The following is a 14423-nucleotide window of genomic DNA, read 5'->3' as shown; positions in this document are numbered from 1 at the left end:
CAACATGCCATTGCAACTGCCCCAAAACGCTATGTTTTCCTTCAAGGGACAAACCCCTCTAATGGTTATAGGAATTATGACGGGAGCAGAGGAGAAAGTCTGGTGGTGTAATTGTATAGAAAGACATTTCACCTAGGTAGGCAGTCGGGGTAGATAGATGGGTCAATAAAACACCAGACATTAATGGCATTTTCAGAGTAAAACTGCTTTTGCACACACCTCCTCAATTATTATGTCTGTATGTGGTGTGTATGTGGGGGATCAAACCCTAATCATAGGAATGCGGTTTTTGTGAAGAACTTGATGGTCCTATAGCAACTCTAGTGGCCTTCTCATTAAAAATACTCCATTGCAACAATTACCAAGTTACAAATACACCGTTCATATTATAAAATAATGTACCAGGAATGTGTGATGTTTTCATTTCAGACGGCCACAACAAATACAGTATAGCACCATTTGATTCATGTTGAGTCAAACATCATTCCCTTTAGCTACCTTTAACATTGCAACCTGTGCTGTAACAGAGTATTAAATACATCCTTCAAACTTTTTATTCCATGATGCTTAATGGTGGAGGGATATATATGTGTCACATCATTCTGCAGCCTACAGTCTCTGAAAGCCTCATGAGAATAGTGTAGAGGACGAAAATCAATAAGCGAGAGTAGGAGCTGTGGAAATAGATTCATTGCTCATAGGTTTTCTACAACTCTGTTTTTTTTTCCCCAACTTATTTTTCCCAAATCCAGGTTTGCTCAGCCAAAGTAACACAGGACTAACCTTGAGAAAATAAACTATGGATATTCAAATGCACATTATTTCAGCCTAAAAAAAATGTAAGGGATGCATAACAGTTCACTTTAAAATCACTTTTTTTCCCTTTAAAATCCACTTCTAAACTCCCCTTTACATCTACACCAATTTAACTACTGGCTCCAGTACACTCTGTCTGGGGAGTCCACTTTCCTCCTCACAGCATCAGCGTGAGACAGAAAACTGGCGCTTAGGGAGCTTCCTAATGAGCAATCTCTTTTTTTTCTGTTTCTCATTCAGTCATTTCACACGCAGAAACACAGCCGTGTTTCATCCACCCTAGCAACGCCTACTTGACCAAGTTTTAGAAAAATCCGCTTGTGAAAAAACAAAGTTCTTGGTGAGACAATTAAAAAAACATGATTGCCGTCGCTCATTTATTCGCTCCCTCAAGCAGTTGTCATTCTAATAAAGGGGGAGCAATCAGAGTGAGGACTGCACTCCTGTTGAGCATTTACTGGAGAGCGTAAACTCTAGGGATTTTCCACCAACTGTGTTCATTATTTAAAAAAACCAAGAGGAAAATGCAGGGGCAGGGAGAAAATGAATATATTCTTACAAACATAGAAGCAGAAGGAGAGGAATGTGTTTGTTGAGAGAAGGTACATAAATGCCTTACAGTATCTATGTGGTTCTCTTATTAAAAAGGTGAAAGTAATGAATTCCAGCAAAGCATGTTTGTACTTGCACTGCCCCATTTCTCTCTCCAGTCACATCCTGTGAGATGGTAAGTATTACTGTATACCATTCTATCACACACACAGACAATCTGTTTGACATGGGATTATGTACATGGGATCAACCCGTGTTTGACCCAATTATAACCAGACTGCTGTCATGGTTAATCTCCTCGTTGTCGGTATTCAGTCCACAGCTGTAATTCAATACATATGACTGCTCACCACATAATTATTAAGATAATATAGACATTATACAGGATACATTGCTGGAATGAGTTGTTGACTTTCAGTGTTAAAAAAGCTGCTAGGTTTACACTCGACATAACATGGAGTAGGTTTGGTGGTACAACTTTATTCTTTTTTATTATTATTATTTACATACATAATACATGTAACACATACATATAAAATATGCACCAACCTGTGACTGAGCAGAATTACGGTTGGGTAGGCTTGAAGATTGAGAGGGAAATCCTACAATAATTACATAGTAACCCTACTGTGGCCCTATAGTAACTCTATATTAAACCTATAGTGATTATAGAGCAGCATGTTCACCCTCTCACCCAAAGGCGAGCAGGGTCAGGTCGCACTTCAACATGTTTCAGATAACAAACAAACCAATGAGTTTCTCCCACATCACTGTGTCAGTCTGGAAGGGATGTAAACTGTGGACTTCGAGGCTATCAACATCCGCTGCAATTCACCAGAGTATTGATTACCAAGGTATAACATCTAGCAAAAAGAGAATATTGATTGGCTCCCAGGTCAAATAGACTCTCCCTGCCTTAATGCACTGAGGACCTTATTGACACATAATAGACAATTTGACCTTTCACAGCAGGAAAGCCACCAGGTGTAATTAGTAACATTAATGATGGTTCGGTTTGATTTGGGTGTGGCAGTGAACCAGACACACACACACACACACACACACACACACACACACACACACACACACACACACACACACACACACACACACACACACACACACACACACACACACACACCTTAATGGAATGCAGCCATTGTAGCGTGGCTCCATATGGCAAAGCTAGTCTGGTGGTCATTGAAACAGAAATATCCTCAACTGTTGGATGCATTGCGATTACATGATGTACTGACACTTGTGATCTCCGGAGGAAGAAGCCTACTGACTTTGATGAGCCCCTTACTTTTTTTCTCTAGTGCCATTACCAGGTCTTAACTTGTAGGTTAAAACTTTGGTTTAGGAGCAAATACCTGCAACAACGACATTCCTTTAGCTGTACAATGACAGTTAGCCAATGGTAGCATAATAGCATCCAAAACTAAGATGTTTCACCCATTCAGCATGGTGGCCCCAATGTACTGTGACCCAAAGCACTGTGGCCTCACAGCAAGAAGGTTCTAGGTTCGAATCCAGGTCGTTCCGGGCCTTTCTGTGTGGAGTTTGCATGTTCTCCCCATGTTTGCGTGGGTTTCCTCCACCATCAAAAACATGTACTAGGTTCTCCAGTCAGTGACCTTGATCAAGGCACTGGCTCAGATCTGGAGTTGGTCCCCGGGCGCTGTGATAAATGGCTGCCCACTGCTCCCTTGAGGGATGGGTTAAATGCAGAGAATGAATTTTGCTACATGTATGTGTATGTGACAATAAAGTACCTTCACCTTTAAGCCTCTTTTTTCTTATGAAACAGTTATTTTGTATGTATATATTTGTTTATTGTTTATTTCATATTAATGTTTAATAGGTTTGTTTGTTTATGTATGCACCATTCACCAAGGCAAATTCCACATAAGTATAACTTATTGTGGCAATAAACTCTTTCCTGATTCTGATTTAACATTAAACTTGCTAAACCTCATGTTAGTGTTTTTAAGGTGAGCATGTTAGAACGCTGTGAGTTCAGCTTCACAGAGATGCTAGCATGGTTGTAGACTAGTTATTAATTACTCCTGTGTTTGACAGGTAAAAATGTTTATTGTGAGAGAGGACTATCGGCCAGATAATCACAGTGAATCAGCACAAATACAAGGCCGCATTTTCCTAAATCATTTTTTTTTTGTGCAATCCAGAGAATATCAATCACACTGGTTTTGGGCTGTTTTGATCAGACATCTCAAAATGGTGTATTTTCATAAATTATGTTTTTATTTTAACATGATTTTTTTCTTTTTTTGGCAATAGATTCTTTAAATTATAATAATCATTTTAAAAAGTTTTAGTTATGGATTTTCCTGCCAATATTTTAAACAGTAAACAGAAAAGGGGCAAAATGTGGCAAGCCAGAACAAGATGAAGCCATAAGATCCTTCAGTACCTTAGATTATATTCATTCTGCCTTAGATTATACTTTATTGGAAAGAGCAAACAGAGTGCAGGTGCACCTAGTACAAAATGTAACAATCCAAACCTCCTACAGAGATGTGAGGAGCGGTAGATAAAAAAAAGAGGTCATATTAAAAATAAAATTGGGAAAGGTTCCAGTGAAGATGAATGTGGACCTAGTTTTATAAGCAATCAGTTTGTTCTGTTGTTTTCAGTGTAGATTTATGTGCTTTGTTGCTGCCTACACTTTATAGCAAAACTACATTTTTAAAAAGACTGTGCTTAATATTTAGTGTGAATAATCTGTGTTCCCCCAAAGGGTAATTGCATTATGTTACTCACCAGTGTCTCTCACACAGAAAACCAATTCCAATCCTATCCCTCAATCACCTCATCAGTTTTAGCTCTCAGTTCTTTTGAACATGAAGACATGAGCTAACTGCTTGGTGTGTTAATTACTCTCAATTATCTAGCTCATCTCTTCATCTCCGTCAGCTCCAGCTTTGAGAGGGTAATACGCTTTCAGATTTAGTGAGTGAGAGGAGGGAGAAGGATCCCTGCGTTTATTCACTGATTAAATTAGTAACCGCAATTATTCACGTGGGTTTACATTTATATATCAAGCAGAGAGACAGGGAGGAGCAGAGAGACTGACCGAGAAGGTGAGACGAAAAAATATATATAAAAAAAAAGAAAATCGCAATCACGATGTCACTCTATGCAATTGCATAACCAAAAAAATTGTCATTTGAGTAAAGAAAAAGGTGTGCTGTGTGCGTGACACTGTGTGGACTCCATGTTGTAACACCCTTCACTTCACCGACAGTACTACCAAAAAATGAAGCCACTGTGTCTTAACAGTCGATGGTGTTTTAAGCCCCCCAAACGTCTCCTTCCAGGCAGCGCTGCGACCGTTGACTTCAAGGCACCTAACCCTAACCTTAACCCTAACCAAAACCATTGCCTAATCCTAGTGCCTTCTAGGCAGCACTGCCTGGAAGGAGATGTTCGGGGCTTAAAGGTCCTATGACATGCTGCTTTTTGGATGCTTTTATATAAGGCCTTAGTGATTGACCTAAGAACTTACTTGATAGACAGAACTGCTGGTTTAGAACCTGGATGGTTTCCAGGTTCTAAAATGTGAGGATTTTTCTGCATTGAGTACTTTCACTTTTAATACTTTCAGTACATTTTCCTGATGATACTTAAATACTTTTACTTAAGTAGCATTTTCAATGCAGGACTGTTAACAGTGTGGTAATAGTACTTTTACTCAAGTAAAGGATCCGAATACTTCTTCCACCACTACAGTCAAGCACGAGGTGCGCGAGCCATTAAATGACGTCACAACAGCTGTCGTTTCCAGCGCGAAGGCTCCACAAGTTGTCGTGGTGCGTGGTCATGCACCTCTGAATTTTTGTAATTCGCCGCGCTGCGCTTTCAGGTCTACATGGTTGGTTGGGAAGACTGGCCAAGCAGCTATGCCTGAACAAACATCTGTGCGATTCTTCATGTACAGAGAGTCAAACAGCCTTAAATATGTGGTCAGAGAGAGACGGCACACTGGGAAAATAAACATTTTGCTAGATAGTGTGGAAAAAATATGAGAGATCATTTTGGCAAAGGTAACAAAAAAACAGCTTCATGGAAAGAGTGTTCTTAACAGTGTTACAGGCAGACAGTAGTTTTGATTTGGAGATGAACAACAGTCACGTAAATGATTAGAGCAGATAAATGTAATGTTTTGTGGTACGTCAGTCATTGTCATGGATGGGTCTACTGTTGCCAGGCAGCTTGCTTTCCATTACTTCCGCTCTCTTCGTCTCTACTACTTCTTGCTTATTCGCAGTTTTTTTTTTGTAGGCCCTCTGGTGTTTCGGAGAATACTGCATCAACAAACAACAGCAGAACTGGCAGCAGCATTGACCTCAATGCTTTGATTTGATTCGATGACCTACTTCTTCGGATCAAGCCTTTCATTCACCATAAAAGAAGTCATCTTAACCCAGTAACTTTACAAGAGAGACTTGCAGTCACTCTGAGAGTCCTGGCATCCGGTTGCCCAGGATCTCATTCATGCTTCCTGTTTCGCTTTGTCACGCGCTGCTGAGAAAGAAAAAAATAAAATAAAAAAAAAATAAAAAAAGAGTGGTGCGCAACCTCTGATCGCACGCTATAAATCTGTGCGCGCCGGCAAGATCTACGTCATTTTGACTTCACGATGCCGCTTTCCAGCTTGGGTGCGGCTACTGTAAAACGGCCAATAAGGATGCTGGTGCCACGGTGTTGTGTGCAAGTACAAGCAAAGCTTCAGAGTTCAGAGTTCAAGACCTTTATTTGTCCCCGAGGGGCAATTAGTTTTGCTGCAGTAGCAAAGTAGTACACAAACAATACAGTGTGTTTCGCGTATGGTCACGTGAGTATCAGTAGTGTGTAGAGGGTTTCAGAGCATGCAGACCTTAAGAAGAGGTTGTACAAAGTATATTTTGTAAATTCATTACTAGTTATTAAATTACACCCATCTTGAATGTCCTTGTTTATAAAAGGCATACAAAATTGAATAAGAATTTGTATTTTGCTATTTAATTTTCTGAACTATTAAGTCATTTAAAAAAGTATTGCATACTTTTGTTTATGTATTTCTTCTTATGCTCGTTTAACTTTGTACATTCAAGTTAAAAAATACACATTTAAAGAATTTTGTAGCTTATTTTGTGCATTTTTCTTGCAGTATTATAAATCATAATAAAAAAAGACCACAGTCCGTCAGCTCCAATAAAATAACAGTGCAAGGGCTAGTAAGGAGCGTTTGGGTAGTGCATTAAAGCAGGCATCTAACAGCTGCAGCTTTTTAATAAATGGGTCAAAGTATGACAGCAGTATTTCCCAGAACACTTTTTGGTCATTTGTGAAATAGGGATTTTGAAGTTTAGCATTTAGCATTGCTTCAGGTAGCCAAATCAAATTCTCTCCTTAAAATTATACAGCATGAATTAAGATTCAGCACATCACAGACCAAACTACATCTGGTGATTTGCTACTGGACATTGTGGTGAGACCATTTCTAAATCGTAGAGTAGTACTTTGGTGTTGAGGCAAGGTTAGGAGCAATTCACAAACAGAATTCAAACACTTGTGGTTGAATGGCAATTTCTTGCACCATCATTTGCAATCAAGCCCTCCAAACAGTTGAGATATTTTTATCTCAGCTCGGTACACTCCATAACCTTCAGGTTGCACCTGACAAATAATGTCTTAGAACATACTGTATATGCACTGCAATTCTTGATTCTAAGCATGCACGCAGCACACCTTTAATCACGGATAATAAAAATAATAAATTCCCAGATATAATTACATATAAAAATTTGAATAAAAGCATGCAGATGTTCTCTTGACAGGTTTGTGATGATAAATGGGAATACTTCTTTCCACTCCGTATTTGACAACAAAAACCCAATTATCATGAAATGTGCGGTCACTGTTGGAATTATAGTTGGCTGACGACCAACAAGTCTGATACTTTAGTCTCATAGTAATACATGTGCTCACACGGCTGTCTCTGCTCCTCCTACATATCCACCATTATATATCAATTCCATTTGGTCTATAGAGCTGTGAGCATTATCCATCTGCCACGTCTCTATCGACCAGACAAGTGAAAGCCCACTTAAAAATACCCAGAGAAGATGATGCAATGATCGCTGGATGGATCAGGATTCATAAATGGACGCTACAAGAACAGAAGGACTGAAGGGCTGTTGTTAAACTACATGTGGGGATGACATCTTCTTGAGCCAAAGTGGGAAAGTGACCCTGCCTCAACCACGTTTACACCATTTGAAGAAAACAACTATTAACTATCATAAAAAGCAACAAATATAAGGCAGCAGACAAACCAGTTTGAACCACTGTGAAAAGGCTGCCTTTCTCCGTTTTCACTAGGCCCTGTTCCCAACATGAAGACTGTTTGGTGTCTGCTTAATTGTTAATTTCACTGTAATGTTGTGGGTTATTGTTTTAGTTTGTTACTTTATTATTTGACATAGGCCCGTTCGGCAGGTTTTATGGGTTCATAGCTTTTTGCTGAGGTTCTGCCTGTGATGTGGGGGGTAGCTCAGCTGCTCACCAGCTTAATCAGGGAGAGTGGAAGCAGGTTTGCCTCATTAGGTCTTTTCTGAAGGGAGGGGCTAGGCAATCCTAAGGTGAAAAACAATGGGTAAGATAGTTCTGCAGTAAATGACATGTTTATAATATTTGGGGTGCCTATTGCAGAAGGTACACATATATGTATAAATAGTAACGTTAGCAGTAATGGATCTCTCCAATTGTAATGATGTTTTGAGAAACTTAAGTGTTACTGTTGCTTGCTCAGGTTAGCTCACCCTATACTCACTTGTGCAGGTTCCAATTGGGGGGTGGCTGAGTTAAAAGGGCATCAGGAGAAGAAAGACAGGTTGGCAGCTTGCTGTGAAGTGGCTGTTTTGTTTGCTGTTTTTTGCCTCAGTTTAATATTCGGTTTTTGCATTTCAGTTTGAGTATGTTCTGGTGATGGTTTTGTTAACACACGCATTGAGAACTCAAAAAGAATCCTCTCCAGTCGTCATTCGTGACAACCACCCTAAATGTCTAGTTGAGGGTTTGCGTTCAATGTAATACGCTGTTCTTTTAAATGCTAGATTATATTATATTATTTTGGGAAATGTGTTCTTATTTTGGGAAATGTGTTCTAAATAGATGACCTAATGAGTGAAATATAGCATTGCCAGTGAAATAGATTTCTTATCATTTTATCAATTTTACTTTAGGACCAATTTCATCTAGATTCACCAATTTACCTCTTGGTTTTTTTATTGGCTTCAGTCTGCACAAACTAAACTAGCAATATTTAGCGGTAACTTGGAAGAGACGAAGTTAACTGCCACAGATTCTAACCAAGGCTATTTGCCACATATACATCATGAGTATGCATCAACAGCTCACACATTAGACACAACATATACAGAGGGTATTAACTTCGTGCAGAACACACAAGAAGAAACACTCTCCTGCGGCCTCATGTATACAACTTTACCTAGCTTTGAACCAACATGCCCATCCAAGAAAAATAACACAGATGTACACCAGCAGCCAGCATATTGTGGTTACAAAACTCAAGCCATCACAGATTTGTGTAGTTAATCGACTGAAAGGGAACAAGTATAATATCTTCACCCTGTAAACTCCCAGAAACAGGGGTAATTGCTTTTTGGCATGTCCCGCATTTGCCTGTTTTCATTAGTTTTTTTAAACAGCTCTGTGAGTGAGGGATATTTAACAGATGCATCTTCTGTCTGGGATATCTGCCAAGTGTATTTAACCAAATTCCCCAAAAAGCCAAGACAAACATAGTGAGGACAAATCTAGTGATGGAGATGGTGTTACAAAAAACCCCCACACAGAATAGGTTTTAAATAACACATACATTGGCTTCAACTACTTCTTATTTACCTGCAAAAAACATAAACTGACCCAATAGCACACACCGTAATCTGCAAGGCCCTAAAAAAAAACTGACCTGACCTATAATTATCTCACCTATAACAAAACAGAATTGAGCCCTGTCATTGAGTTGCACAATCAAATAATCCATATTGCAATTAAAATGACAGGATGACAGTTATGCCTGAGTGACAGGCAGGGACTGGGGGTAGGGGCTGCACAGAAAGAAAAACTTTGTGTACTTCTTAAACACCATATTTCACATCAGACAAATATCACTTGGATTTAAAAGAGGGGGGGTAGCCATTCTAAAGACAGTGCGGATCCTAAATTTGTGTAAACTCAATTCCTCCTCGTATTCCTCAACAATAACTAATGAGGTACAATAATTGTTTCTAGAGACTGGAGTTTCTCTATGGCAAACAGCATAAATATACACCTTCAAAGGGTGTGAAGCAAGGTGTTGTTGATAAAGAACAGATGCAGTCAGGAAATCTTCATTGGGTACAATATCGCAACACTGTGCAGCTAACTGGTGTGAAATTGTACAGTTGAAAGAGTGTGAATAAAGGTGTTACCAAAAAGGACATAACTCCCCCCTGGAAAATATATGGAAATAACATAGCAATGCAGCCCACAATTTCAATTTTTTCCATTATAGTCCATCATTTTGAGTAGGATGTGCAATAAATTATTGACAGTCTTCTCCTTTGCTCCTCACATCACCACAAACCACTTCTACGCCTGAATGGATGAACTAACCTCTCATTGAGCCATCATTGGTCTTTGCTTATGATCTTTCCACCTTGAAAAACAAATCATGAGTTTAGACTCGTCAAATTTCTAACCACTACATTGTAATGATGAATACATCGGAGGCTGGCTTAGATGTTCAGGCGTTGATCATCAAACGTAAAGTCACAGGTTTCCGTCCAGCCGGGGACCTTTGCTGCATGCCTTTCCTCATCTCTCTCTACCCTTACTTCCTGTCATCTCTTTACTGGCCTCCAATAATAGCTTTATCCAACTCCTACAGTAGTTACAATAGCAGTTCAAAAGGTGTGGGAGTTTCAAGATCCCTTGAGTCATATAAGCACTCAACAATTGTTCTGACATGGATCCGTCCAGTTGATGTGCTTCTTCGACTTAAATCTCATAACAAATAGGGAGCTCAAAAGGTGTAGTGTGTGTGAGGTTTACTGACTCTGGCTGTCCATCTTCTATATACAACGTGATTCATGACAGGAATAGGTCAGCTAGTTCCAGTAGGAACTAGATTGTAGTGCCCAGTCGTAATCACAACACTGCAGTTACAGTATTTGCACTGGCTTACTCTGTAAAATCCTGCTGGAGCCATTTCCACAGTGTCTCTCTCCCCATATACACACTACAAAAAAAGGTAAGTGGATGGGCCCACTCTCTTTAAAATAATCAAAAAATGAATAAATCCGCAGAATAGTAATGGTGGTGTTGTGATCATACAATGGGTGAATGTACAATACATGATTCTAAGCAGGCAAATTGGTTGGTATATGCTGAGTGCTAAACTACTGAATGTATGATTACTATAATGAATACCAAAAAGGTTTTAATGTGCATGCATAAGCAGTGGGTAACCCACATAAAACACACACACACACACACACACACACACACACACACACACACACACACACACACACACACACACACACACACACACACACACACACACACACACACACACACACACACACACACACACACACACACACACACACACACACACACACACACACACACACACACACACACACACACACACACACACACACACACGTTATGCTGACATAGAAATCTGTCACACAGAGAACTTCCAGAACATGAGAACAGGCATTGACAAAGCATAATATATGAACTCACAAGAGAGTAGTATTGCCTTTTTTCCACATTATGCTTCCTCTTGTTGACTAGAACAGCATAGACTTACAGCACAGATGATTTACTGCAACATGGAAATCTCTTCAGGAGACATTGGTATTAGTTTATTTGTAAAAAGAGGCTTCTGATGCAATCAAAAGTGGCCACATCATAGAGTGCTCAATTACAATCTCAGAGTGGGTCAGTGTAAACAATTTCAGCCCCATAATGACACCAATCAAATATTTGTAAATAGAACAAGTCAATCTTGACAGTCAGTATAGTAAATGTAATTGCTCATGTGTTGTGGGACTGCTGGTGCCTCTCCACTAAGAGCTCTGCTCACAGATCAATGGTTTTCCACATTTAAACATGAAGTGTAAGCCAACAGATCGATTGACCCGGAGTTTTGGGTGGAAAGACTGGTATATAGGAATAATGGCACATAGTTGTTACATCCTGTGAGACAATGACAGTGAGACAAAGAAAGAGTTAAGATGTGGCGAGAGGCGAGCAGGGAAGCATGGAGAGAGCATTAGGACATCTGTAAGGTGTAGAATCAGAGATATGTGAGAAAGATAGAAGGTGACCTAAGAATAAGACAGAAATGACAAATACAGAGAGCGCTGTTGGAAAAAGGAAATGTGCCTGCCAGCAAGCCCATAAGCAGATTGATTGTTCACAGTTTCCTTCACAAAGCAGAATACTCTGCTGGTTTGGATCTTGGAGTCCCCACACTGCCTCTCCAACCTGCGAGGAATTCCCATTGTACCAAATCTGCATTTCAGTTCATGATCTAAATACACAAGCTCTTATTGGCAGACAAAACATTTAAAAAAGCTAATTATGTGAGAATACAAGACCGCCTCAGCAGACATAGGCTAAGACCAATCAGTCTGCAAAGCCTGAAGGATCTGAAACTGTCACACAGGACCAAAAATGGCTTAACTGGGAGGCTGTTCTCTGTAATACTGGGAATCAAGTTGCCAAGCTGAGTGACAGGAAGCTACCTTTTGAAATCTCTCTAAATTTTGAGAAAATAGGAATTTAATCCTCTTGTGAAAATGGACAATTTAGTTGAATTATTACGGGGTTCAAGGGTTGAAACTGGACAGCAAGACAATGTAGTTGGGGCTCTGATAGATACACCTCTCTCAGATAATAATAAGATAATGCACATTTTTAAAGCGGTTCAATACTGTTTACCTATCAGGCAGCATCCACATGGCCAGTGTGTCTCCTCCTGGGACTAATTTCCTGTAAGGTATTGAGGCAGTTGTGGGTGACATTAATAACAAAACTGCTGATGGAAATATGACCCCAACAAGTCTACTGTAAATCAATGGCACATATGCTGATAGGCAAGTGCACTGTTAATTCTCAGTGCACAGCAAATAGACCTTATTATATTCTACAGCAACATCCAATTAAAATGAAATGTTATCTAACCCACCCAGTGGCACATTAATGGCTTTCATTTTAAGATTTAAAAAAGGCCTACCTTTAAGTCGACATATGAGAGTTATAAAAAAAAAGAAATCAATAAATACTATAATAAAAGCGTGCATGATTTGCCTGTATGAATATGGCAGGAATATTGTATTGTATAGGGTTCAAGGGTTCACTCCTTTAATAGGATACAGCCTGCAAACATTACTAGAAGAAAGGGGGACGCCTGGGGTTAAATGACGGGTTTAGGGGGGGTTAAATGACGGGTTTGGGGTGAACTTAACATGACAGGAGCCAAACAAAGCCAACAGAAAGCTTGTCCACATACCAAAACCCCATTTTCATGAAGCCCTTTTCTTCACTACGTGGAGGATGAAAACACAAGCTTGTCTAGCGAATAAAATAAAAAATAAAAAATAAATCTAATTCGACAACTTAAAAAGAAAAGCTCCTTGTTTAACTTACCTTCTCCAAAGCTCATCTATCTACACGTGGAGACAAAGGGAATCCCGGGTTGTTTTCGGACAGAAAAAGCAGCTGTCAACACATGAACAAAAAAAATGTCTTTTATTCCGTATCAGCGAGTATTTTCGCCATCCTCTGTTGGAGCGTGTTTACTCTACAGCTGCCCCTAACGAGCAGTCCTTTACACTCTTCATCTTCAGTCTGTTTTTTTTGTTTTTTTTTTTTTTTGGTATTCACATGATATAGCTAATGTTTCTTGTTTGTCCACTTTTTCCGAGAATAAAACAAATTAACAACGTTAATTAAACTGCTTCTTGTTTGTCCCGGTTCTATTCCGTTCCACCGTTCACAGGCTACCTTCCAGTAACGAGGTGCTTGTGTTTGGGGAGGTCGAAGGCTTCCGTGTATCTCAAATATATCAGAAACTCGGTGATCCCCCCTCCGACCACCCTTCCCTCCCTCCTCCCTCACTCCTCCCTCCTCTCAGCAGAAGAGGACAGTGGACCAATTGAAAGACAGAAGGAAAGAGAGAGAGGCGATCCGAGCTTCTCAGTCTGCTGTGGGACCAGCGAGCAGTCAATTACAGAATGAACAGCTATCAGCAGACTAAAGCCTAGAAATGACATCATGAAGAAGCATTTGATCTTATAGTTTTAATCATTATAAGTGCTAGTGTGGCTTGGACTGTAAACATTAAAGGCTATATTATTAACATTAGTAGCCTACTCGCTTTAAATAACTGATAACCATTGTGACATTCTAAATGTAGGCTAATATGTCATCTTTTAAATGTCAGCATTTATTTTTCTATACAATCAACAAAAACGTCTTCAGCTTCTTTATTTCTTTCTTTTAATGCAGGTGATAAGATCAATATACATTTTCATTCATTACTTCAGCAGATCGTTATCATATTAGCCTAAAGCCTAGAGGAAAGGGAACAATTAGGTTAGCTTTGTTTGAAGATGTGTCCAAACTCATTAAAACCTGTTTTATTTGTACAAAGTAGGCTATTGTGTATTGCACTAAGGCAGATAATTGTACTTGCACTGTTGACTAGTGGTGACTAAATACTGTCTTAAAGGGGAACTATGCAGGTTTTTTTTAGCTTAATTTAACTTAACTGAACAGCTTCGGAGTCATTGAAGTGGTTATATGACTTTTTTCGGATTGAATGGTGGTCGTCTCGCTTCCCCCTGGCGCCTGTGAGTGGAAAAACCACCCTTGCAACTTTCGGCCGGCGAGCCGTCAGCCTCACGGTACAGATCCACTTGTCCGTGTGACGCTTCTGTCGCGTCGCGCTCCACTCTATTCCTATG

At 39.7% G+C, this 14423-nt stretch overlaps 1 protein-coding gene across 2 annotated transcripts in view; it reads right to left on the bottom strand.

The window, feature by feature from the left end:
* The window catches only part of pde4ba (phosphodiesterase 4B, cAMP-specific a), a 202403-nt gene extending 188885 nt beyond the window's left edge, over window positions 1-13518 (bottom strand). Inside the window, exons 1-2 of one of the 2 annotated variants that reach the window (XM_028588408.1) lie at window positions 13105-13517; window positions 12397-12447 (exon numbers count right to left, since the gene is read on the bottom strand). Coding sequence is in view for 1 of the 2 variants with exons in the window: in XM_028588407.1 (XP_028444208.1) it covers window positions 13105-13120 (16 nt within the window). In the remaining variant the exon portion in view is untranslated. Of the gene's footprint in view, window positions 1-12396; window positions 12448-13104 lie in introns of both variants that reach the window. The other variant, XM_028588407.1, reaches the window with a different exon arrangement.
* Between the last annotated feature and the right edge of the window lie 905 nt (window positions 13519-14423).

Source organism: Perca flavescens, chromosome 9 (assembly GCF_004354835.1).
Source record: "Perca flavescens isolate YP-PL-M2 chromosome 9, PFLA_1.0, whole genome shotgun sequence".
Taxonomy (NCBI): Eukaryota; Metazoa; Chordata; class Actinopteri; order Perciformes; family Percidae; genus Perca; species Perca flavescens.
Note: the sequence above shows the minus strand (reverse complement) of the source record. Positions and strands in the feature narration are given on the sequence as shown.